Genomic DNA, 19,966 nt, shown 5'->3' on the forward strand with positions numbered 1-19,966 from the left:
AAGTAACTCAATTTAACTTATTCTTCCCAAGTAGTCAGGGGGTTCTGTTAAGTGTAGCTGAGAGGGGAATGGTTTGGCTGACAAAGATGTGAATCTCCTTGATGGAGAGACTTGTTAGCTCATGTGGGAGCTGCCTTATTGGTCGGAGAGTGAATAGAAATGAGGGCCTTGGGGTTTTTACCTTGTAATCCACATTCCTCTGGGCTCTGCATCCCTTGCTATCACTTCAGAAAGACTGAAGCACTTATTTTTTCACCTTTAGCGCTTCAGAGGAACTTAGGTCTATATTAGAGAGCATCCATGAAGCCCTGCAACATTTTCCCTAATCCAGAGTCGAAATGGTGCAATCAAAGTCTTTTTTCTTTCTCTATGAATTCTGAAATGCCTGTAGCAGTGAATATGGTGTTAAATTTATGTATATATATATAAAAGAACATTCTATATAAATATATTAAATGGAAATGTAATTAAAATGAAGGAATTGTCTAAAGAGAAACCTGTACATCTGTGAAACCTGGGCTGATGCATGGAACTGTTTCCTAGTGCAACTTTTGTAGCACTGAGGGTGTGAGATCAACTGTTTTTTTGCCCACACAGAATAAGCTAATTAGTTCTGGCTAATCTTGGGTGGGCAGAGGGCCCAGATTGGCCTTCCCAAGCAGGATATTGTCTTTGGAGAGGAACAATGAGATCAGGGGAGACTAGAGTGCAAGAATTGATTTAGCTTTCCACCACAAGCTTCTCTCCAGTCCTTGAATATGCAAACAATCCACTGGAGCATATGTTGTCTTTCAGGCATTCCCAGGTTTTGCAGTTGTCCCTTTTGCTTCTTTCCAATTCTAGGGAAAAATACAAATCTCTAGGGTGGGGGAGAAACTGTAACTGATCCCTATTTGGTTTAGCTTTTGCTTGCTCCTAATCAGTGTAAAGGCTTGGTGATAACTCATTCAGCTCCAAGCAAGGAATGGAAAGCTTGCCACTAAGTTCAACTGGAGCTGGAGCAGAAGTTTAACAGCCCTGGAAGGAAGGATGGCAGGAGGCAAGAGCTTTCTGAGGGCTCCATGCAGCAACCCAGACCTTAGATCTTGTACTTGCAGGCACTGGTCCCCTTTGAAATATTATTTGTTGCCAGGTCAAGGGAAAGGCTGGAAGTCAGACACTGTGAAGAGGACTGTTCCCACCCCACTGACCTTGGCTTGTGATTATTTCTTCTTCTAGCTCTGATGGATTGTATTTTTGTTAAGCTTTGTTCTCTGTGTGGACTTGCCTGCCTTTGTTGTGCCTTATTGCTTTTTAAAAAAAGAAGAAAGTAAAACAACAGCCACAAAAGAAAGATGTTTAGCCAGGTCTCAGCCATGAGATTAAACTGGAGTTTTTATAAAAACAGACCTGTACCCTATTGATGTTTTGGAACGTTGTGTTTTTCCTGGGTTCTATTTATGAATGCTGTGCCTTTGTCTTCTTTGACATGCAGTTTGATCTCTTCATTTGTTGTGTGAGAGGCAAGGGCACTAAGCTGTGTTTGTCTGGGTTTTGGCTGCGGAGAGGAAGGACCTGATCAGGCTTGCTAGGGCCTGATCACACACTTTCCTAGTTGAAGGTTAAGAGGGCTGCAGCTGCTCTGCAGCTCTGAAAATGAAGTGAGAGCTTGAAGGCTGTCACGGTTTAATGGTTGACTTCTGTAGAATTACCATTATCTGAAATACTTTAAAATTCCCAAGGGTAAAATTCATATTTTTTCTTCACATTTCTGGTTCTACCATGCTGAAGTTCCAGGGATGCACAACCATGTCCTCCCATTAGCACATCTCCTGCAGAAATCTGCCTTGCCTGTGATAATGTAGAGCAAGACAGAGCAGAACAGAGAAATACTTTGGGATCCCAGTACTTGGATAGGGGAAGCCGAGACAGAACAAGAGCATATGCAATGAATCCTTTGGTGCATCATGCACACACTTCTGTTGATTTGTGAAGGACAAGCAAGGACCTATTTTTTTTTTTTTTAAATAATTCTCTGATTCTCAGGATTCTTGCACTGCCCTCATTGATCCAGTCTCTGAGCTGTAGCATGGAAGTGAATATTATTAGCGCCTCTCCATTATTATACACTGGGAACACACACACAGAAAAAGAACAAAAAAAAGGGGTTCTTGTTGTTTTAGCTTCAGTGGACATAACTGCAGTTCAGCCTGCTCTTTGTTCTGCCTGAAAAAACAGATTAATCATTAGGTTAAATGAAATACTTATTTTATTTTTTTCCCCCCTACTCAGCAGCTGAGCTCAGGGCTTGACTCTCTTTCCTACCACCTTCATGACTTCAGTTTCCCTTTAGGAAAATGCCTGGTTTGTGCTTCCTGCTTACCATGGCAACTGGCACACAAAGTGAGAGAGAAAACCATGTCTGTTGAACTCTGGAATTGCTGTTAGCCATAGTCAATTATTAGTGCTGCACAAGAAAATGTGTTTTTCTCTTCCTCAGAGTCTAGCAAAGACTTGGCCATAACAAAAGAGGAGAATCTCAAACTGCCCTCAGCATTCCCATGGTTATGAGAATCAAGCAAAAGGCACATTGCAGACCTGCTCATGCTCCACTCAACACTGTGCCCTAAATAAGGGTGTTTAAACATGTGGAATTGCTTGAAAACTGTTTCAGCCTATTCCTTTTGCCTGCTTTTCCAGTGACTTTGAAAGTCTGACTCAGGACAAACATCTGTGTAGGTTGTGTTGGAAGCACCAGCTATTACATCTTGGATACTTCCAGCTAAGCCAAAACCAGGATTAAGCAATTCCCAAACTGGCCGTTAACCAGGAAACAACCTAACCCAGCACCAAAGAGCATTTGATACTGCTTTTCATGCATCCTCCATGCAGCATGGGGGTCCAGCAGCTATGGGCAACAGGACACCTGGCTGATATCCCACTGGATGAAGCTGAAGGTCAGCGGGCAGCAAAGAAAAGGCAAGCAGTGCAGGGAAGGAAAATGAAGGAGTCTGAGGCCAAGCTGGCATGGGGCATCAACAACAGAAAAAAGAACAGGATCATAATGGCCAATATAGAGAATGGCAGTGAGATCTCTGAATTAATCTTCCATCTGAGCAGTATAAACTTTTCAAAGAACGTGTCACACCACAAAGTGAAAAGATGAACAGTTTCAGAGTTAAGGATTAGAAATGAATGGGAGCTGCAAAGCTCAGGCTTGGCCAAGTTCTGATGCCCCCAAAAGTTAGATACAGCATGAACATTAAAACAAGAATGTTTGGTTCACTCAATAATAAAGAAAGGGTAGCTATTTTCTCATGTCTTATTTGCAAACTGAAGTGCAAAATGAACTACATTTTGCAAACCTAGAAAATTCACAGAAGTTTTGTTGTGCACGTTCGGTCCAGATCCATCTTAAATTGGTCCTGTTTTCTTCCGTAGCACATCTGCTGCAGGGAGCCCATATACCTCTACCATTTAAATCCCCAGGAAATATTTTAATTCAGTGAGAAGAAATAGTTTCAAAGAAATCTTAGTAGCTGGTTAAGAATGAGCCATGAGGAATAGAAATATGGGAACAGCCAAAGCTGGAGAAAGAAGAATAGCACATGATGGTTATTAAATAGGGGAAGTCTCCACGTAAGTAGAGCCCAAAAATTCAAAAACAAAACAAAACCCAAACACAGCCATAAGACACAGTTGAACCTGTCTGAAAAATATCAGATAACTTCTTTCCCTCTTCCTTCATAAGAGTCAGATGGAAGTTTAGATCAGAAAATCATGTGCTCACAAACAGCTTTACTAATCTTTTTAAAAATATATATTGTCAGAAAATTTACTTTAAACATCAAGGGTCAGACAGTGGAGACAGAGGAGATATGGGAATATTAATCTAGTTATTTGCAGGGATTATTTGAAGTGGCTTGGCTTTATCCTCTCCAGCCTCTGTGCCAGCCACAGTACCCTGCTTAAGATGAGCGTTGCTTTGTGATTGATAGAGAAGGAAAATTTTCAGTCCTGCATTCACCCTCAGTCAGTAACAGCCCTGGGTAGCCAGGGCAGCTCACTGCTCATCATTTAGCTCTCTTGCAGTTTATCTCAAATAGCGAATGTGCAAGAACTAGAGATGACCTTGTCTGTGCTGGATTTCACCTTGCATGCAAGCTAACACAGTCAGAAACACCCTCACCCTTTTTTTGCTGATGAGGATAAACTGTCAGCAGTCATCCTCAACTCCTCAAGCAGCCGGATCTCCCGAAGATAGATGCCTGAGATTACAGGGAGAGTCCTTGCAGGAGGTTCCCAGCATACCACACGTTGCAGAGGCTTTCCCCAGTTGCCAAAGAGGGCAGGGCTGCCAGGGAGTGGGAGAAGGAGGCTTCATTTATGAGCTAGTTTTAGGTCACGCTTGGTTCCAATAAACATTCACTTGGCACAAGTCCCTGTTTTAAGGAATGTGAAAACCTGAGCTGGCAGGGCAGTGAGCAGGATGAGAAAGACATCATCTGAGTCGGGACAGTAAATGCCACCAACCGCCTGGTGCTGGATTTTGCAGGGAGGTGGGTAGCCAGATGTGAGCGTGGCACATAGTGGGCATTGTGTGTCATATAGAGAATGTGTGTCAAAATGAGAAATAGGGCTTGAGAGAGTCTGTGCAGAGAGACCTTATGCAGGAGAAGAAGTAGTGAGGGGAAAGGAGGAAGGGGTAGGAAACCCTGTTGAAAAATGGGGGCAAAGCACAGAGTACATGAAGGCAGCCCACATTGCCCCATCACCTGAAGGAGCAGAGACCTTCAATGCTGCCAGCCACAAACATTGAAGAAAGACATCAGCATGTATTTGTGTGTGTAGGGGAAGGGAGCAGCTGAGGGTTCAGGATTCCTGTTGGCTTGGAGGCCGCACTGCTCTGACAATTAGAAACAGAGGATGTTTCTCAGTGAGAGTCTGATATTTCTCAGAGGTGAGGCTATTACTAGAAGTTAATAAGCTAAAAATACAGTTGGTAGATCTGGCAGAGAACTGAAACATGCTTTTAAAATTATTATTATTTTTTTTCCCCCAGGAGAGAACTGTGCATCTTCATACCTACAGAGAATACATGCAGAGAGCTTCATCCTGTCTTAGTCCAGCAGCTTTTATGCATCTGTGCATATTGCCTGCTCCAAAGACCACATACATCCATACCTTCAGGCAGCAATCCAAACAGCTGAGAATGAACAGGATTTCTTTACAAGCCTCAGCCAACACGTGAACCTGTTCACCACCATTCCTGTCATGGACTCCATCCTTTCCTCACCCTCCCGTGGCATCCCAGGTAGGGAACTTGCAGAGATTGGAATCACCCTTCGGAAGCTGAAAAAACAGTAAAAGTTGTGCAGGATTTTTCACAAGCCTGTTCAACATCCTTCTGCCATCAGTCCAGTCTTCTTCTTCCTCCTTAATTCAGGCAGATAAAGCTGGGTTTTTCTGGTTTCACTGTTGTGTGCTTGGCACTTTTGCATATATCGGTCACGGCTCAGATCACTTGTTCATATCAGCTTTTATTTTTATGAAATATAAATCATGTGGCACGTGATGGAAAAGCTCAAGATGCAGAAAGGAAATTTGAAGAACCTAAACTTAAGTGGCCTAAGTTGCCATTTATGCAACAGGTCAATAGTGTCTTTTGCAACTGGTCAAAGCAGTTAGTACTGCGATAGTCTATTCAAAGCAGTCTCAGTTCCTCATCTCCTACAAAGTCCTACAGCATTCTCTATATGGGGCGCAGTGCCTACCACTTTTAGATGCAGCAGGAAGGGAAAGACCTTTGGGTCTGAAGCAAAACAACACAGAAGGAAAATATTATTTGAAATTACCTGTTTCTGTGGTCCTAAAGTTTTCTACTGGCCATATCTGCAGCCACATCTTTATGCAGACGGCATCGCTGCTCTCTAGAAAGTCCCATAGTCAGTTATTTCACCTATTTGCAGAGTTACCTGAGTTTCAGTTACAACTTGAGCAAGAGACCTTTACACAGGTGTGCAGCTCTCCATGAGGGCTGCTGTGACTCAGGAGTTATTGGAGGGGCTTGGCCAAGCAAGGGCAGAGGCTGCATGCCTGCACTGTCCTTCCACCCCCATCTCTCTCCAGCTGCTGCTGCAGTTGGCAGGCATTTGCAGTTCACAGCAAGTAGCAGAGAACCCAGTCTTTGCTATTGTTGCCTAATTTAGGCAGACACTGATTCTCTTTATATTTCTTTAGATCTAGGTATTATTATAGCTTTCAGCAACATACACACACAGGAAAAAAAAACAAAACACAAAACCAGACCACTTCCATACACAGTCCCTGTGGTCTATATCTATGTCTCACAAAGAAGTGCTGAAGACTAATTTCCTTACAGAAATTGCTAAGAGTTCAGGCTCTCCAAGACAGTCACCACACCACTGAACCAGTAGAGTGGCTGATCCATGGGGATTTTCCTTTTTGAAAGCACACTTACACAGCAAAACCCCTCTGTGTTGCAGGGACCTATGTCTCCTTTAAGCTGTTCACCCTCATAGCCACCTCTTCTTCCCCCATTTACCTTAGCAAGGGATTGTTCAGCTGCAGAATCTGTATCACTGTACCTCACAGTGCTTTGCACTCACATCTTCAGGATGGGGCTACAGGACTTGAAAGCCTGCTTTTGCACTGCCCCCGATATCCCAGATACAGACCTTCATAATATCCCGTTCCCAAAAACACCATCTTGAACACACAAAGAAATTCACTTCTATTTATTTTTAATTAGTATTTTTGTGAATACACAAATCCAAAGAATTAAGGCAGCTGGCAAGTGTCAGGACCTGAGCCAGTATACCTTTGGAAGAGGCTTCAACTTAAAACGCTCTGTACAGGAGCATGTTTCTCATGACACATGTAACTGCTGAAGTGTTTGCTAGGAAAGACACCGGATTAGTCTGGGCCAAAATAAACAGCCTGTATCGAATTGGGTGAGAGCTGCAACTGCTGATACAAGGACTAGATTTGGTTGAGTTAGCTGTTTGCTTGCATTTTTCACAAAAGTTATTTGTTGCCCTTATTTGCTGTTTGTCCTACATGATCTGGTGATGTTGAAGCAGAGTACTCGGGGAACGTTACTATATACATGCAGAGAGCTGAAGCAAGAAGGATACTAACCTAGGGGCATGGGACAACCACTTCCACAAAGCCAACTGCTGCACAGGACCTCATATTCTGCAAGAAGTTTAGCCTGTAGAAGTGTAAAATCTTGTGAGAAGTACATGGATGACTTCTCAAGGAGTCAGTTGTTAGCAAAAGGAGTTTTTTCTGGGCTGACCCTTCTGAAGGCAGAAGCCAGGCAGTAGGTTCATCAGTGAGAGGAGGTAGACTTGGATATAGGCAGCACATTGCTGAAGAGTGAGCTAGCCTTTTGTTGGGCTTGACTAGCAACAGACTTTTTATCTGTGACATGTCTTTGCTGCTGACACACTTAAACTCTTAGAGAATATGCATTATTCTGAGGCAAGAGGTGACAGAGACCAGGAACAGAAGTTGAACAATAAAATATATTAGAGAGGTCTGCAGTCTTCTCTCTTGCAGTATTCATCTTTATTGGTCACAGGAGGTTACAGTTTTGCTCACATAGCCCCTGCTGGAGCCTTTAGCATTATGGTTTACATTCAGCCTGGTTTTAGATAGACGTTTTTCTGAAGCGAGCATATATGGGCATTTTCCTTGCTGATGTCACCACAGAACAAATCAGAACACTAATATTATGCTCCAAGGATTTCTTGTACAGCCGAAGAAGGATTGTGTCTCAGCCAGGAGGCATTAAGGCTGAAGAAAAAGGGGCAAAGAAGGGACAAGATTATTTCCTGGAGTCATCAGCTCAGTGTGTCAAGTTTTTGGAGGAGCAAAAGTATATATGGGAGAGGTAGTGGGAAAACTTCAAATCCTCCATGGCTCAAGGAGGATGGAGCAAGGGAGAGGAATGAATGCAGCTTCACATGGTGCTTCAGGACAGCGCTGAGGACACTGGGCCTTCAGTATTCAATTCTGCTCCAGAAGAACATGGTACCAAGGAGGACGCAGAACTGAAACAACAAGACTATTAAGTTTCTCTGCTCTCCATTTTCTTCTCCCCACCTCTCCCCCAGCCCCATTTAGTCCTACTGGTAGGAGAGAGCAACAGAGATTCTTCATAAGCAAAGTACTTTCAGGCAGAGGAAGCTTTTTATCTACACAGAAGCTTCACAGTGAAGCATGAAAACATGTGCAGCCCTCGCTATTTGACTGGATCACTCTGCTCACTAGGGATTATCTGTCACGAGGCTTCTGTACCCAGAGCACTTAACACATTCATACAAAGTCTTCAAACTAGAAATGGAATTCTCTGTTGTGGTTATTGCTTAGGTGATCCAAACCCCTTCACAAACAAGTCTCTGCAAGCTGCATTGGCTGTGTTGTACTGCTGAGATGGCAGCAGGCCACAGAAGGCTGGAAAGCCATCTAGCTCCATGCCTGTGGAAGCCAGAATGGAGGGAATCTTGCACGTGCAGCCCTGTTAGTGGAACCTGTTACAGGCAGATTGGTATTTAATGGATAACTATAATTTACAGACATTTTAAATGTGTTCGTTTATCCACCTCCACCCAACTGGGTGTGGAATATCAAGAAAGAGAAGAGGAAATAAAGGCAAATATGAACCATTCTATGATTCTATGATTAAGTAAGTACTTACAGTCCAGCAGAGGATGGCAAAACCAAACCAGGCAACACCCCAGGCATGTGTGATCATTGGCCCAGAAATAGCATCATAACAACCCTGTAAGACAACCATGCATGAATCAACACCATCTTTGAGCTTGTGCTGCAAGACAACAAGCTTATCCATGTCTGAGAGAGGCACGCTCTTCTCCTATTGCAACTTGGGTAACTCACAGCATCTCAAGAAGACAAGCCTGAGCTATGCTGATTGTTGATTACTTGCAGATACCCTACCTGTTTCTAGCTCCAAATACACTTTGAGGACAACTTTGCCATCATCCTGCCAAGTATACACATATAACCAAACACAGCCAATGTAGAGTTGTCCCCCAGAGTCAAGAGGTCGCAGGCAAATTTGGAAGCTTGAACAGTTTCTAGAAATGCTTGCTGGTGCAGAAGTTGATGCTCATGACCCAGCAACATGTTTGAATAGGACAAGATGGTCTACTGAAAAGTTCTACACTGACAAGGAAAATTGCTGATACTCTAACTCATATTGTATGCACACATCTTTGGGCTAAGCTTGATTTTACTACTGCCTATCTACATGTTGGAGCTGTCACTGCTACTGGTGGCATTAGGAAAGTTTTTTTAATAGTTCTCTCTCCATCTGGAAAGTTTTTATTACAACCTATCCCATGTTCAGCCAAATGGCCAGGACTCTGCAGGCATTGCTTCTCTTCCCCAAAGCTTACTGCAGCTGACAGTGGAGGAAGAAGACTATTCCCTGTTTCCTTCCCTTCCAGTGAGGTGCTTTTTGAGCAACACTGGGAAAAACTGAGAGGATATTAACTTACTTTGTCATAATAGTAGCCAGGGACTCCAAGCTTGCAGGCATTGAGGTTGACAGGAGACCTTTGTGAATCCATGACACAGCACTCGTGTGGCCAAGGGAAGTCAGCATCGCTGTGCGTCATGCGGAAGGTGGACGTGTAGTTCTGCCAGTCAGAGGGGCCCTGCACCCCACAGCACTGGTTCTGTGAGGCAAGAGGAGGGGATGGTCCTTATGGGCCCAGGTCACAGCCCTGCACACGGCTGGGTGCTGCACGTGGCTGGTTAGGCATTAACCACAGATTTATGGGAGAGATTCTTGAAGTGCCTGCCTCTGACAGCCTCCCCTCTGATAAACGGGCGAAGCGGCGAGGGTGGCAGACCTTTCTCTCAGGGTCAAGGCAGATGCCGTCCTCTTTATTGCTGAGTGGCCCCAAGGAGGACTTGAAATTCCAGGGCTGCAGAGCATTTAGTAATTAGTGAGAGTTTGCAGTGTTATTATTACCTGAAGCATGAGTTTATTCCATGTGTTTGTGACCCCTTCGGTTATCCGTTTGTCATTGTCACTGTTTGCCTCAGGACTCTGATACCTCTGCAGCATTTGCTTCAGGAAGAGATTCGGAGTGAGCTACAGGAAAAAAAACCAACAACACAACAGAGAAGAATGCAGAAACTATGTAAATAACTGGCCATGTAGAGCAAATATAGGGTTATTTAGGGTGGGTTTGTTTGCTGGTTTCACTGTCCTGCTAGAGAACAGGAATGCTACATCTCCCACAGTTTTTCACACAGGAGATTAAAGAGCAGGAGTTGAGAAACACGAGCAACAAGGATGAAGAACTTGAGCACGACTCTTAAGCAGGCTCTACCAAATGTAAGATCACAGGAGATGTGCAGAAGAGATGGGTTACATTTGATGTGTTGCTTAGAACTAATGCACCACAAGTCATTCCCCACCACCACCATCTCAAATAACCCACGTAATCTTTCCCTCACTAGCAACACTGCCTGGGCAAAGCTGAAGATTTGTCTTCTGCATGTATGGTGGATTAATCAGTCTGTAGATGAAAGACTGAACTCTGTATTGATGATTCAGCTACCCCACACTACTATTTCCTTAGCTACAAGGTTGTAAACATTCTTCGATGTTAAAATAACTATTATGTTAAAAATACCAAAGTTATTTCCTTGATTAGAATAATGACATTGGAGACTTTCCTTGTCGGGTCTTGTTCTAACTCAGCAGCAGTCTTTGAGTTTGCACTGTACCACCACACAGGCCATTTTCTACACTGAAGAGGATAGCCGGGTGCCCTAGAACTGCAACGTTTCCCAACACAGGTGCAAGAATACTGGAGGAAAGAAATACTCACGAAGTCTCGGTGAGTGGCTGCCGTGATGCAAGAAGCCATTTCAAAAGCATATGTGATCAGCATGAGAATAATATACTGTGGGAGATGGACAGCACAGTTAGCTCTTGGAGAAAACAGCAAAGCAGTTTTTTTCAAGATTTAGCCTGCAACCCTGCTCAAGGGAAAGGAGGCCAGGCTGTCCTAGATTCCTCAGTCCTCTCCATGGCCCTGAACATTCATGTAGTCCTTCCCGGTGCTTGTTTCAGTTTGCAATCTGCTTTCTTGACTGGAATTGTTCTCCACTTCACAGAAAAAAAATAATCAGAACTTCATGGCATTAATGCCACCCTGCTTCTACAGAAAATACTTTGCCTGGTATGTCCTAGAGTAACATTTGCCCTTTTCTTTGTTACATCTCATTGGCATCTTATGTTTGTGCCGTGTCTCCTCCTTCTGCTTCCACTTAACAGCTATGAGCTTTTCTCCAAGAAGTGTTCACTTCTAGCCGAGACCTTGTACTTTGCAGAAACAGAAAGGGTGGCTTAGGATGCCATTCAGATCCTCCTGATTTTGCATCATCAGACATCCTCAGCTTTCCTACTCTGTGAGCAAAGACCCTTCACGAAAACAGATCCTGAGGATCACCTCTCTTAGTTAATTTCACTGTTTCTCTCCCCTTCTCAGCACAATCCCTTTGATCTTTCCCGTATTCCCTTTGTAGTTCTTTTGTTTCTATTTCTCCTCCCATGTTTTATAATGTTCTCAGATTCGAGGTATTTGTTTCCTTCTTACCCAGCTTCTGCCCCTTGTACCCTCTCTTTCATATACCACAGCATTAGTTTTCAGCCAGGACACCAAAATTCAGTTAGGGGAATTCTCTGCTGTCAGAAGTTTGCTGGAAAATTCCTTGGCACAAGAGTGCAGATCTCTAAGTTTCTGTTGCTTAAAACAGACACTCTGCCATCTCACATGAATCCAGGAAAGAGACAATTACAGAGTTTTTGCCTCTACCCTTTGTTAATGCAAACACCAATTAAGTTTCACCACTGCCTGATTGAAGGACTAAGTAAGAAAATGCACAGATTTGTTCACATTGTCCTTGGCTTATCCAAAGCTCTTGGTCCCCACCCCTGTAATTTCTGCCTGCCTGCTGATGTCTCATGTTCTCAATTGCACCCGTATTTGGTACACTAACACATACTAATCCCTTGTACAGAAGTCATTACTTATCAGCTCCTAAACTGAATGGTATATGACAGCTGAAAGGCAGTAAGGGGTGGGGAAAAACAAGGGTCTAAACCACATCCCAGCTACATCTGATTGCACAAGTGCTTCTGCATTGCTTCAGGGCAAGGTCAGGGTCAAGCCACTCAGCTTAAACCTCCATTGTGGCTATCATCATTAATTCCCTCAGCCTGGTTTGCATGTGTCCTCCCTCACAAGAGTCACCTTGTGGGCCATCACAGCCATGGTCAAGAATAACCTTTGGCTCTTTGTCCCTGATAAAATGGTCTTGGCTCAGTGGTTGATTACCAAGGTGAGCAGGGCAACTCAAGAAGCATTTTTTTCAGTTTGGCAGCAATGTGTGGGCAAACCTTGCTACACTTACCACCATCAGCAAGGTCCTGTTGCACTTTATGACTCCAATGATACCAAGGATAGACAGGGCAAGGAGTGCAAAGCCAACAAAGATGCCGATCCAAGCAGCAGCATAGATGTCGTTGTTTTTTGTGGCTTCCAGCAGAGGATAGAGACCATTGGGATCAGACACAAAGAAGATGCACTCTGCTGTCAGGGCAATGCCACACATCTGAGAAGCACAAGTTTGGGAAATCCATTGTATCATGCTTCCCCAAAGAAACAACAGAGACAGAAAATGACAGAGACTGTTTTCCTTTGAGTTAACTTCCTGCCAAACAGGGACTACTGAACTTCTCCTCCCCCTAACTCTACGATCTCTTGTGCCTTCACAGAATAATTGCAGGCAAAACTCACCCAGCCCAGATCTGAGGAGTCAGGCCTGAGACGTGAGGAGGTTAAGAAATAATTACAGAACCTTTCCCATCACCATATGGAGGGAGCTGGCTGGAATGAAGTTGGTCAGCAGCAAAGGCTCTTCCCCTTGAATTCAGGTTGGTCTTGTGGATCAGCCCCTGCTGTACCTTGCTGTCCCTTCCCCACCCAACAGCACAGTTCTTCTCTACCCCTCCTTTTATGCTTTACTGGTCTATTTATGTGTGAACTTCACACATGAAGTGGGATTTCATGGTTGGGACCTGCTATTTCAAGAAGCATCATGTTGGAAGGAAGCCTCCACCCATACTCATCCCACTACACTTACCCCAATGATGACATTCCCAAAAACTAATAGACCCTGCAAGATGTGTATCCCATCACTGTTTTTTGCCATCTTTAATTCTTCATGCAACCTGGGAAAAAAATAAAAACAGTTTTCAGTTAGACCAGTACAATAGGCTTCCATGAGAAATATAAATTATACCTGAGGAGAAGAATAGACAGAACCTGCCAGCCTGTCTGGACACCTCCCATTGCGTGATTCACAGAAGTTTCAGAGGAGAAACTTCACCAGGTGTGAGCCTAGTAACTCAAACTGTCCTTGATACTTGAGCTACAGAAGACTGGGACCACTCTGGGTGCAGCCAGTGCCTTCAACTTCCTGTTGGGTAGGGCTTTCATCATCACAACAGTATGCATGCAAACCTCAGTTAATGGTGTTGCATTTCCACCTGGCTAGAAACACCAGCTACACTTGCATGGACAGGGGACTAGTTCAGTGCCCCCAACTTGCTTTGCTTTCAAGGGAGCCAGCTTTATCTCAGCGTACGCTAGCCACCCCACTGAACCTTTCCTCTTGGACAGCATGGCCATGGGACTGAACTGGTAGCTGTGGTTCTTTATCTGCATCCCACACACATGTATAGCTCACAGCTTGGCAGCACCTTGCCAAGGGTAGCCCCACCTCACCCCCATGCCAGGATCTGGATCTGGGCCTCCCCTTCCTGGTCAGGTGCAAGGAAGGGAGGGGACTGCTCAGCCTGCAGCTGGCTCATGGGATCCAGGCCAAGTAGCATTCCCACCAGATTCCAGAGAGTGCTGTATCCTGCAGGCTGGGGCCCGGCACCCCGCATCGAATTCATCCCCTTCCAGAGAGAGCAGCATAAAGCCACCAGCCAGAGATGTGAGACCTCTTGGAGAAAAAAGCCCAGATGCCAGTGCCAAGGAAGTGCTTCTTTCAAAAGGACAGAGCACGTGTAGGCGTGGAGAGAAGGTGGAAAAAGCAACCAATGCCGAGCTGTGTGTTGGTGGGTGGTTAAGAACATACAAGCTGTGAAAGAAAGGCTGAAGTGGGCCCGACTTGAGCAGAAAACAGGAAAAGCAGCTTGAACACCCCTCTTCTACTAGAGTACCTGCACTGGTGCCTTCTCTTGTTGGCGTTATTGACTCTGGGATCCTTCGAAGAAGCTGTTGGAAAATCAAAACAGAGCTAACTCAATGTCAAGGAAAGGGACTTTCATGAGGAACAGAGCATTGTGGGACATCTCTAATAGTGCCACCCTCAGTGGCAGCCCTTTTAGGTTAGGCAGGACTTCCAATAGTGACAGAGGGAAAATCAGAATTTCCTACCACCCTTTCTGCAGTGGTTTGAGGGTCAGGTATGAAGAGATCTCCAGTACTCTCACGATTATATCAGCAGCAGAGCACATAAGTATTTTGCAAGATAGGGTGAGTGGGGTTGATCATTATTTCTAAGGTAAGAACCTGTTTTTATCCCCAGCCAGGGTGCTGGAGGCCAGAACAAGACACCCGAAGCTATAGGGCTCTGTACTTGGAAATGGCAGGCTCTGCCCCTAAAGCTCTGCCCCTACCAAACTTGTTGACCAACCAGCATGCCCAGGGGCCACAATATCCTGCCTTGCAGATCAGATCTGGGTCTGGGCAATGGTTGGCTACATGTGGTCTGCAATCCAACACTGCAGAGTCTGCCAAACTTGAGATGGACACTGGTCCTCTACTCATCAGAAAGGCATTAGAGACTTGATCATAGATCTTTGTGCTGCAAACTCCAGAGCTTTTCAGAAAGCCTTTGATGATTGCTAAGAGACACCACAAGTCAGAGAGCAGTCCAGAAAACAAGGAAAGCTCACCTGCTCATATGCAGGCACATGAACTCTGACTCTTAACATGGAAAAGCAGGTCTGCTCCAGCTGCCGTGTAGATAGCTGGGTTGAGTGTGCCATGTGGCTAGCATGGCAGATCACATCAATTATGGTTAACAAAGTCACAATCCTTTCCCTAACACTGCAGGAAACTCTTTTTCCTTTCCTTTCTCTCCTACAGACCTCCTTGCAGTATAATGGCAGCACTCCTCCCTTATAAGTGGGCTATCCATACAGCCCACATGCTTGCTTCCCCATCAAGTGGTTTTCTCTTCCCCTCTAACAAACAGGACCTAGCTTGATTTTGCCTCTCTTTGGGCAGGTACTACTGTGGGCATGTCAGCCTGAGAAAGCAAGCCTCTTCTCCTGGGGCAGGCCCATCTCCTAGGCTACTGTAGCTGGGAGAAAAGCTGGACACAGTCATCACCACACTGATATGAGCTGGAGTCCAGTGGCAAACTTCTAGGCCACTTAAGGCTCTCCAGTCCAATAGGACTGCAGAATGGGGGGAAGAACTGGGAAGAGGAAAAGGGAAGGAAGAGCCTTTACTGTAGACCTATGAATGAACAAGTGTCATGATGTTGATATATGGATATGAATTCTCCCTCTCCCTCCAAGTGATTGTCACTGAGGGAGTCTGTTTCTGGGACTCCACTTTGTTCCCCTCTGCCACATGTGGCATCCCCTTGTCTGGTCCCTTCTCTGTCATAGACGGTCTAGGATTAGCATCATGGATGAAAGACTGAGGAGGTGCTCCAAGGCTTTGACAACACCTAGGCAGCTGTAGAGCTGACCCTCCAACATAGCCCAGAAGAGAAGCTGGGGAGCACTGGGGCTTTCCTCCTGCTGCCTGCTCCCCAGGCCTCAGAAGTGAGCTGCACTGAGCCAGAGCAACTTGCACAGCACTTGGTGCAGGTGCATGACTACAGAGGCATGAGGCAGACCTTGGCCAGCCTGCTGGAGACAAGCTGTGTACAGGTATGACTCATGGCCACGCTTGGGTGTGACACGGGTAGGCAGCCCTCCTCCCAGGGCCCAGAGAGACAAGTGCCAGCAGCCCCTGCTTACAGACACAAATAATGTGGATGTAGAGGAGCCCTTCTTCATGGTATAGTTATGATTAGCTGTATGACCCAAATCCTGGGGCTTCAGGGAAAACCTTGAGGAAACTGAACTTCAGCTGCAACTGTTATCCAAAATCTCCACACCAGAAGGTGGCCAAGTCCTGGGATTTCAGTATTCAGCTTGCACGAACCTGGTGTTTTTCAGTACTTCTTGGATACTTTACAATTTAGTCTTGACCTGTCTAGGTCTCAGATATTCAATTATCAGTACCACAGGCTTTTCTCTCTGCTCCAAGCAGTTTTGGAAATGTGCCTGTTGCCTCCGTTGTTCCACAACAGCCTAAATCCCTCCCACATCGCATCCTTCTTCCTCTTCCTTATGCCATGGTCACAGCCCAACTTCTCCCCTCCCCTCTCACCTCAAACTCCCACAATGCTGCTGATGCTCATGAGGGTCCAGAAACACTGGTAGTCCTGCCTCGTCCTACTCCTCCACAAGTTGCAGATGGACCTGTTATCTCCATGTCCTAGGAGTTTTCTTGACCTCTCCTCCATCCCACTACTCTCAGTGAATCTGAGACCTGCAGCACAACTGTGGAAGCTGAAAAGAGCTCCTTTCTGCAGAGGCTGGTTTCTGCCCTTGTATTTTAGTGCCAAGCCCAAGCAGGCTTTCAAAGGAAGCTGTGCTCACAGCAATTCCTGGATTCAAGCAGGATTCAGTCTCTGTTGTGCATCCCTCACACACACTGGGTAGTTGATCCTTTGAAGCCTTCACACTCTCTTTCTATAGATTGGAACAGGATTTCAGTATCCTTACAGATGAATGCTCTCTGTTTAGCCTAGTCCTTCACCATCTCTAGCCAGACAATCCAATGAGTAAGAATTGGTTTGGCATTGCCCCATGCAGGTGCAGGTCACATTTTGATTGCCTTGCCTTTTGTGCCAGTTTTCCTGGTGGAGTCACGGCACTTGTGACCAAGGGATGTTCAAACGCACCTCTGTGAGCATCATTTGTCTCTACACCTTGCTCTTGGAGGTCTCTCGGAGCAGTGGCTGGGCTTAGAGGGGCTTTACCTCCCCCCCTCCCTACCCTGCTTTGCTTCAGTGTCCCCGTGCAGGGCGTTGCACTCTCATCCCCCTGCGCAAGGAGGAAGAGACAAAGGACGTGTTTATTTTATTGCTCACGGGCTCCACGTGCTTTGGCTGGAGGATTCTGCTCCACTCGAGCGCAACTGAACAAACTCGGCCGCTCAACGGCAGAAACATGGTCCTTCCTGGGAAACGCCTCAGGTGCAGGAGCCCTGGCACCACACCTTCTGCCCCTCAGCTTCACCAGCCCCAGCTGGAGAGCATGTCTCCACAGGCTGGAGCAAGATGCCTGGGTTGGGGCACTGCTAGGGGGGAAGCCACTGGGCTGGAACCACTGCCGGAGGTGCCAGAGCGGATGCTGATGCTGTGGGAAGCCTCCGTGAGCACAGACCTGCCCACACCCTGACCTGCTGTGGGCTCTGATGCATCCAGGCTTGAGGGGCCAGAGAGCAGTAAAGCTACTATTATTTTTATTTTCAATTGGTTTAGTGAAAAATTTGGCCCTTGAAGGGCTTAAAAAGCAGGTAGTTTCCAAGTGCTTGGGACATCTTCAGAGTTGTAGTTTTTAAGAGGATTCAGTTAAATACATTATTGATAAACTGTTTGGACTCTGATGTAAGAAGCTGAAGGCTTTACAATTTATCATTTGTTTACATATTTCAAAGCAAACACCTCCAGTGCACACAAAACCACATGCTCCTTCTGCCCTGCCAGACTTCCCCCATTGCTTCACTTGTCCTGAAATGCATCCACCTCTGACAGAGAACAGTTTGTGCCCCAGGAATCAGCCACACTCAGAAAAGGAAAACCCAGCCTGTTATTTTGTGCTACCAAAGGAGAAAAAATAAAACCCAAAGAATCAAGTGTGGGACAGAGACTAATTGATTTTTCTGGTGAGACATTGCTATGAAATTAAGCCTGTGTGAACAGTGGAGTGGCTGGTAACTCATCAGCAGGCGCAATTACCTTGGAAATAGAGCTGGGAGGTAGGTTTTTCCTCTCTCCCTCATTAGTTCAGCACAGCCAAAACAATAGGATTTTTTTTTTTTTTTTGCCTTTCCGCTTTTCAAAGTGAAGGGGAATTACAGACTTCATCTTTCTCTGCAACAGCGTTTTGGTTTTTTGTTGTTATTTTTTCTCACTCAAACATATTTGCAACAGATTTAATTTTCCTACTTCCTCCTCCCCACTCTTTAGGAGATAAAAATATGAAACAAATTAAAACACCCATAGAGAAGACACAGCCTGAGGTAAGAACAATGAAATACTTAATAATCTTCTGCCATTGACCTCATCCAAGTACCAGACTCCCACATATTAAACACCGCCCAGGGACTAAAATAAAAATGGTTAAACATAAAAGCCTCCTTTTCTTCTAACAGACACTTATCCTTCACATGCTTCATTAAGAGGAAGATGATGGCCAAAGCAAGACACTCACCTTTGCCTTTCCGCTTTTCACAAGTGAAGGGGAATTACAGACTTCATCTTTCTCTGCAACAGCGTTTTGGTTTTTTGTTGTTATTTTTTCTCACTCAAACATATTTGCAACAGATTTAATTTTCCTACTTCCTCCTCCCCACTCTTTAGGAGATAAAAATATGAAACAAATTAAAACACCCATAGAGAAGACACAGCCTGAGGTAAGAACAATGAAATACTTAATAATCTTCTGCCATTGACCTTATCCAAGTACCAGACTCCCACATATTAAACACCGCCCAGGGACTAAAATAAAAATGGTTAAACATAAAAGCCTCCTTTTCTTCTAACAGACACTTATCCTTCACATGCTTCATTAAGAGGAAGATGATGGCCAAAGCAAGACACTCACCCTTCCCTTCTTGTGATGCTTCTCAACAGAAATCCCGACCCACCTGCAGAGCTGAAAAAGCCCTTTTCTCCCACCTCCACTGAGTTTTAAAGAGCCCACGTCGCTTGAGGAAAGTGCTGTGTGATTGGTAGGGTGCCCATCACATGAGGAAAACTTTTTTTTCTAGCCAAACCTGTTCCCCGGTCCTGGGTCCTCCTTCAACCGGAGGGTGTCTCAGTGGTTCTCAGATGATACTGGAATGCAGTTGTGCTGAAAACACAAAGCTTTAGAGAGCTTCTATTAATACTTTGAAAAGGGTGGATGAATGACTCACTGGTAGGAGATACGTGAACTTTAAAGAGGGTGGGCAAGTTGGAAGGATGTAAATACAAAGTTTAGAATTGCTGGACTGCTGTTTGAATACGAATAAGAAGAATGTACTGACCAGAAAAAGACAGTACATGAATTTTGATGTTCTCATTTAATTAAGTTGCATGGGGAAAATCCAGTGGTTGGAGTTGGATCAGTTTTAATTTTCTTTAGGATTTTTTTTGGAAATAGAAATGTGTTTGCTGCTCTGTGGATAATATGAAAAGTGGGGAGACTATTGCATTTCCTTGGGCCTTCTGGATTCTTAACACATTTAATCTTATTAAGTCTGAGTACTGTCAAGCACAGTCACCTATATTTATTGACCTTTGATGAACTGGGGGGAGCTGAGGCTGAGAAGCACAGCAGAAAAGGAATGTCTCTCACTTTCTCCTCCTTCACCCATTCCAGTATAAGTCTGCCAAAAGTCATGATTCCTATTACTGGAGCCTTGAGCTCTGGCAAAAGCGCAGATGCTTGTGCTTGGTGTTCTTCATCTGCTGGTGCAAAACCCAGTCAAACGAATAATGGGCTTGGGAAGGCTGATGGGAGCTTCATGCTTTTAGAGCCTGTCACAAGTCAAAAGCAAACATCAAAAGG

At 45.0% G+C, this 19,966-nt stretch overlaps 1 protein-coding gene across 1 annotated transcript; it reads right to left on the bottom strand.

Moving 5' to 3' along the window:
• Window positions 1-8,006: 8,006 nt before the first annotated feature.
• UPK1B (uroplakin 1B) lies at window positions 8,007-13,275 on the bottom strand. Its single transcript, XM_009998224.1, has 7 exons — window positions 13,195-13,275; window positions 12,463-12,663; window positions 10,875-10,949; window positions 10,007-10,129; window positions 9,528-9,707; window positions 8,705-8,788; window positions 8,007-8,057 (listed from the first exon to the last, which is right to left on the bottom strand). The coding sequence occupies exons 1-7, from the start codon at window positions 13,261-13,263 to the stop codon at window positions 8,007-8,009; spliced, it is 783 nt and encodes a 260-aa protein (XP_009996526.1). The 5' UTR covers window positions 13,264-13,275.
• Between the last annotated feature and the right edge of the window lie 6,691 nt (window positions 13,276-19,966).

This window comes from Chaetura pelagica, unplaced genomic scaffold (assembly GCF_000747805.2).
Source record: "Chaetura pelagica isolate M959 unplaced genomic scaffold, ChaPel_1.0 scaffold65, whole genome shotgun sequence".
NCBI classification, from domain to species: domain Eukaryota; kingdom Metazoa; phylum Chordata; class Aves; order Apodiformes; family Apodidae; genus Chaetura; species Chaetura pelagica.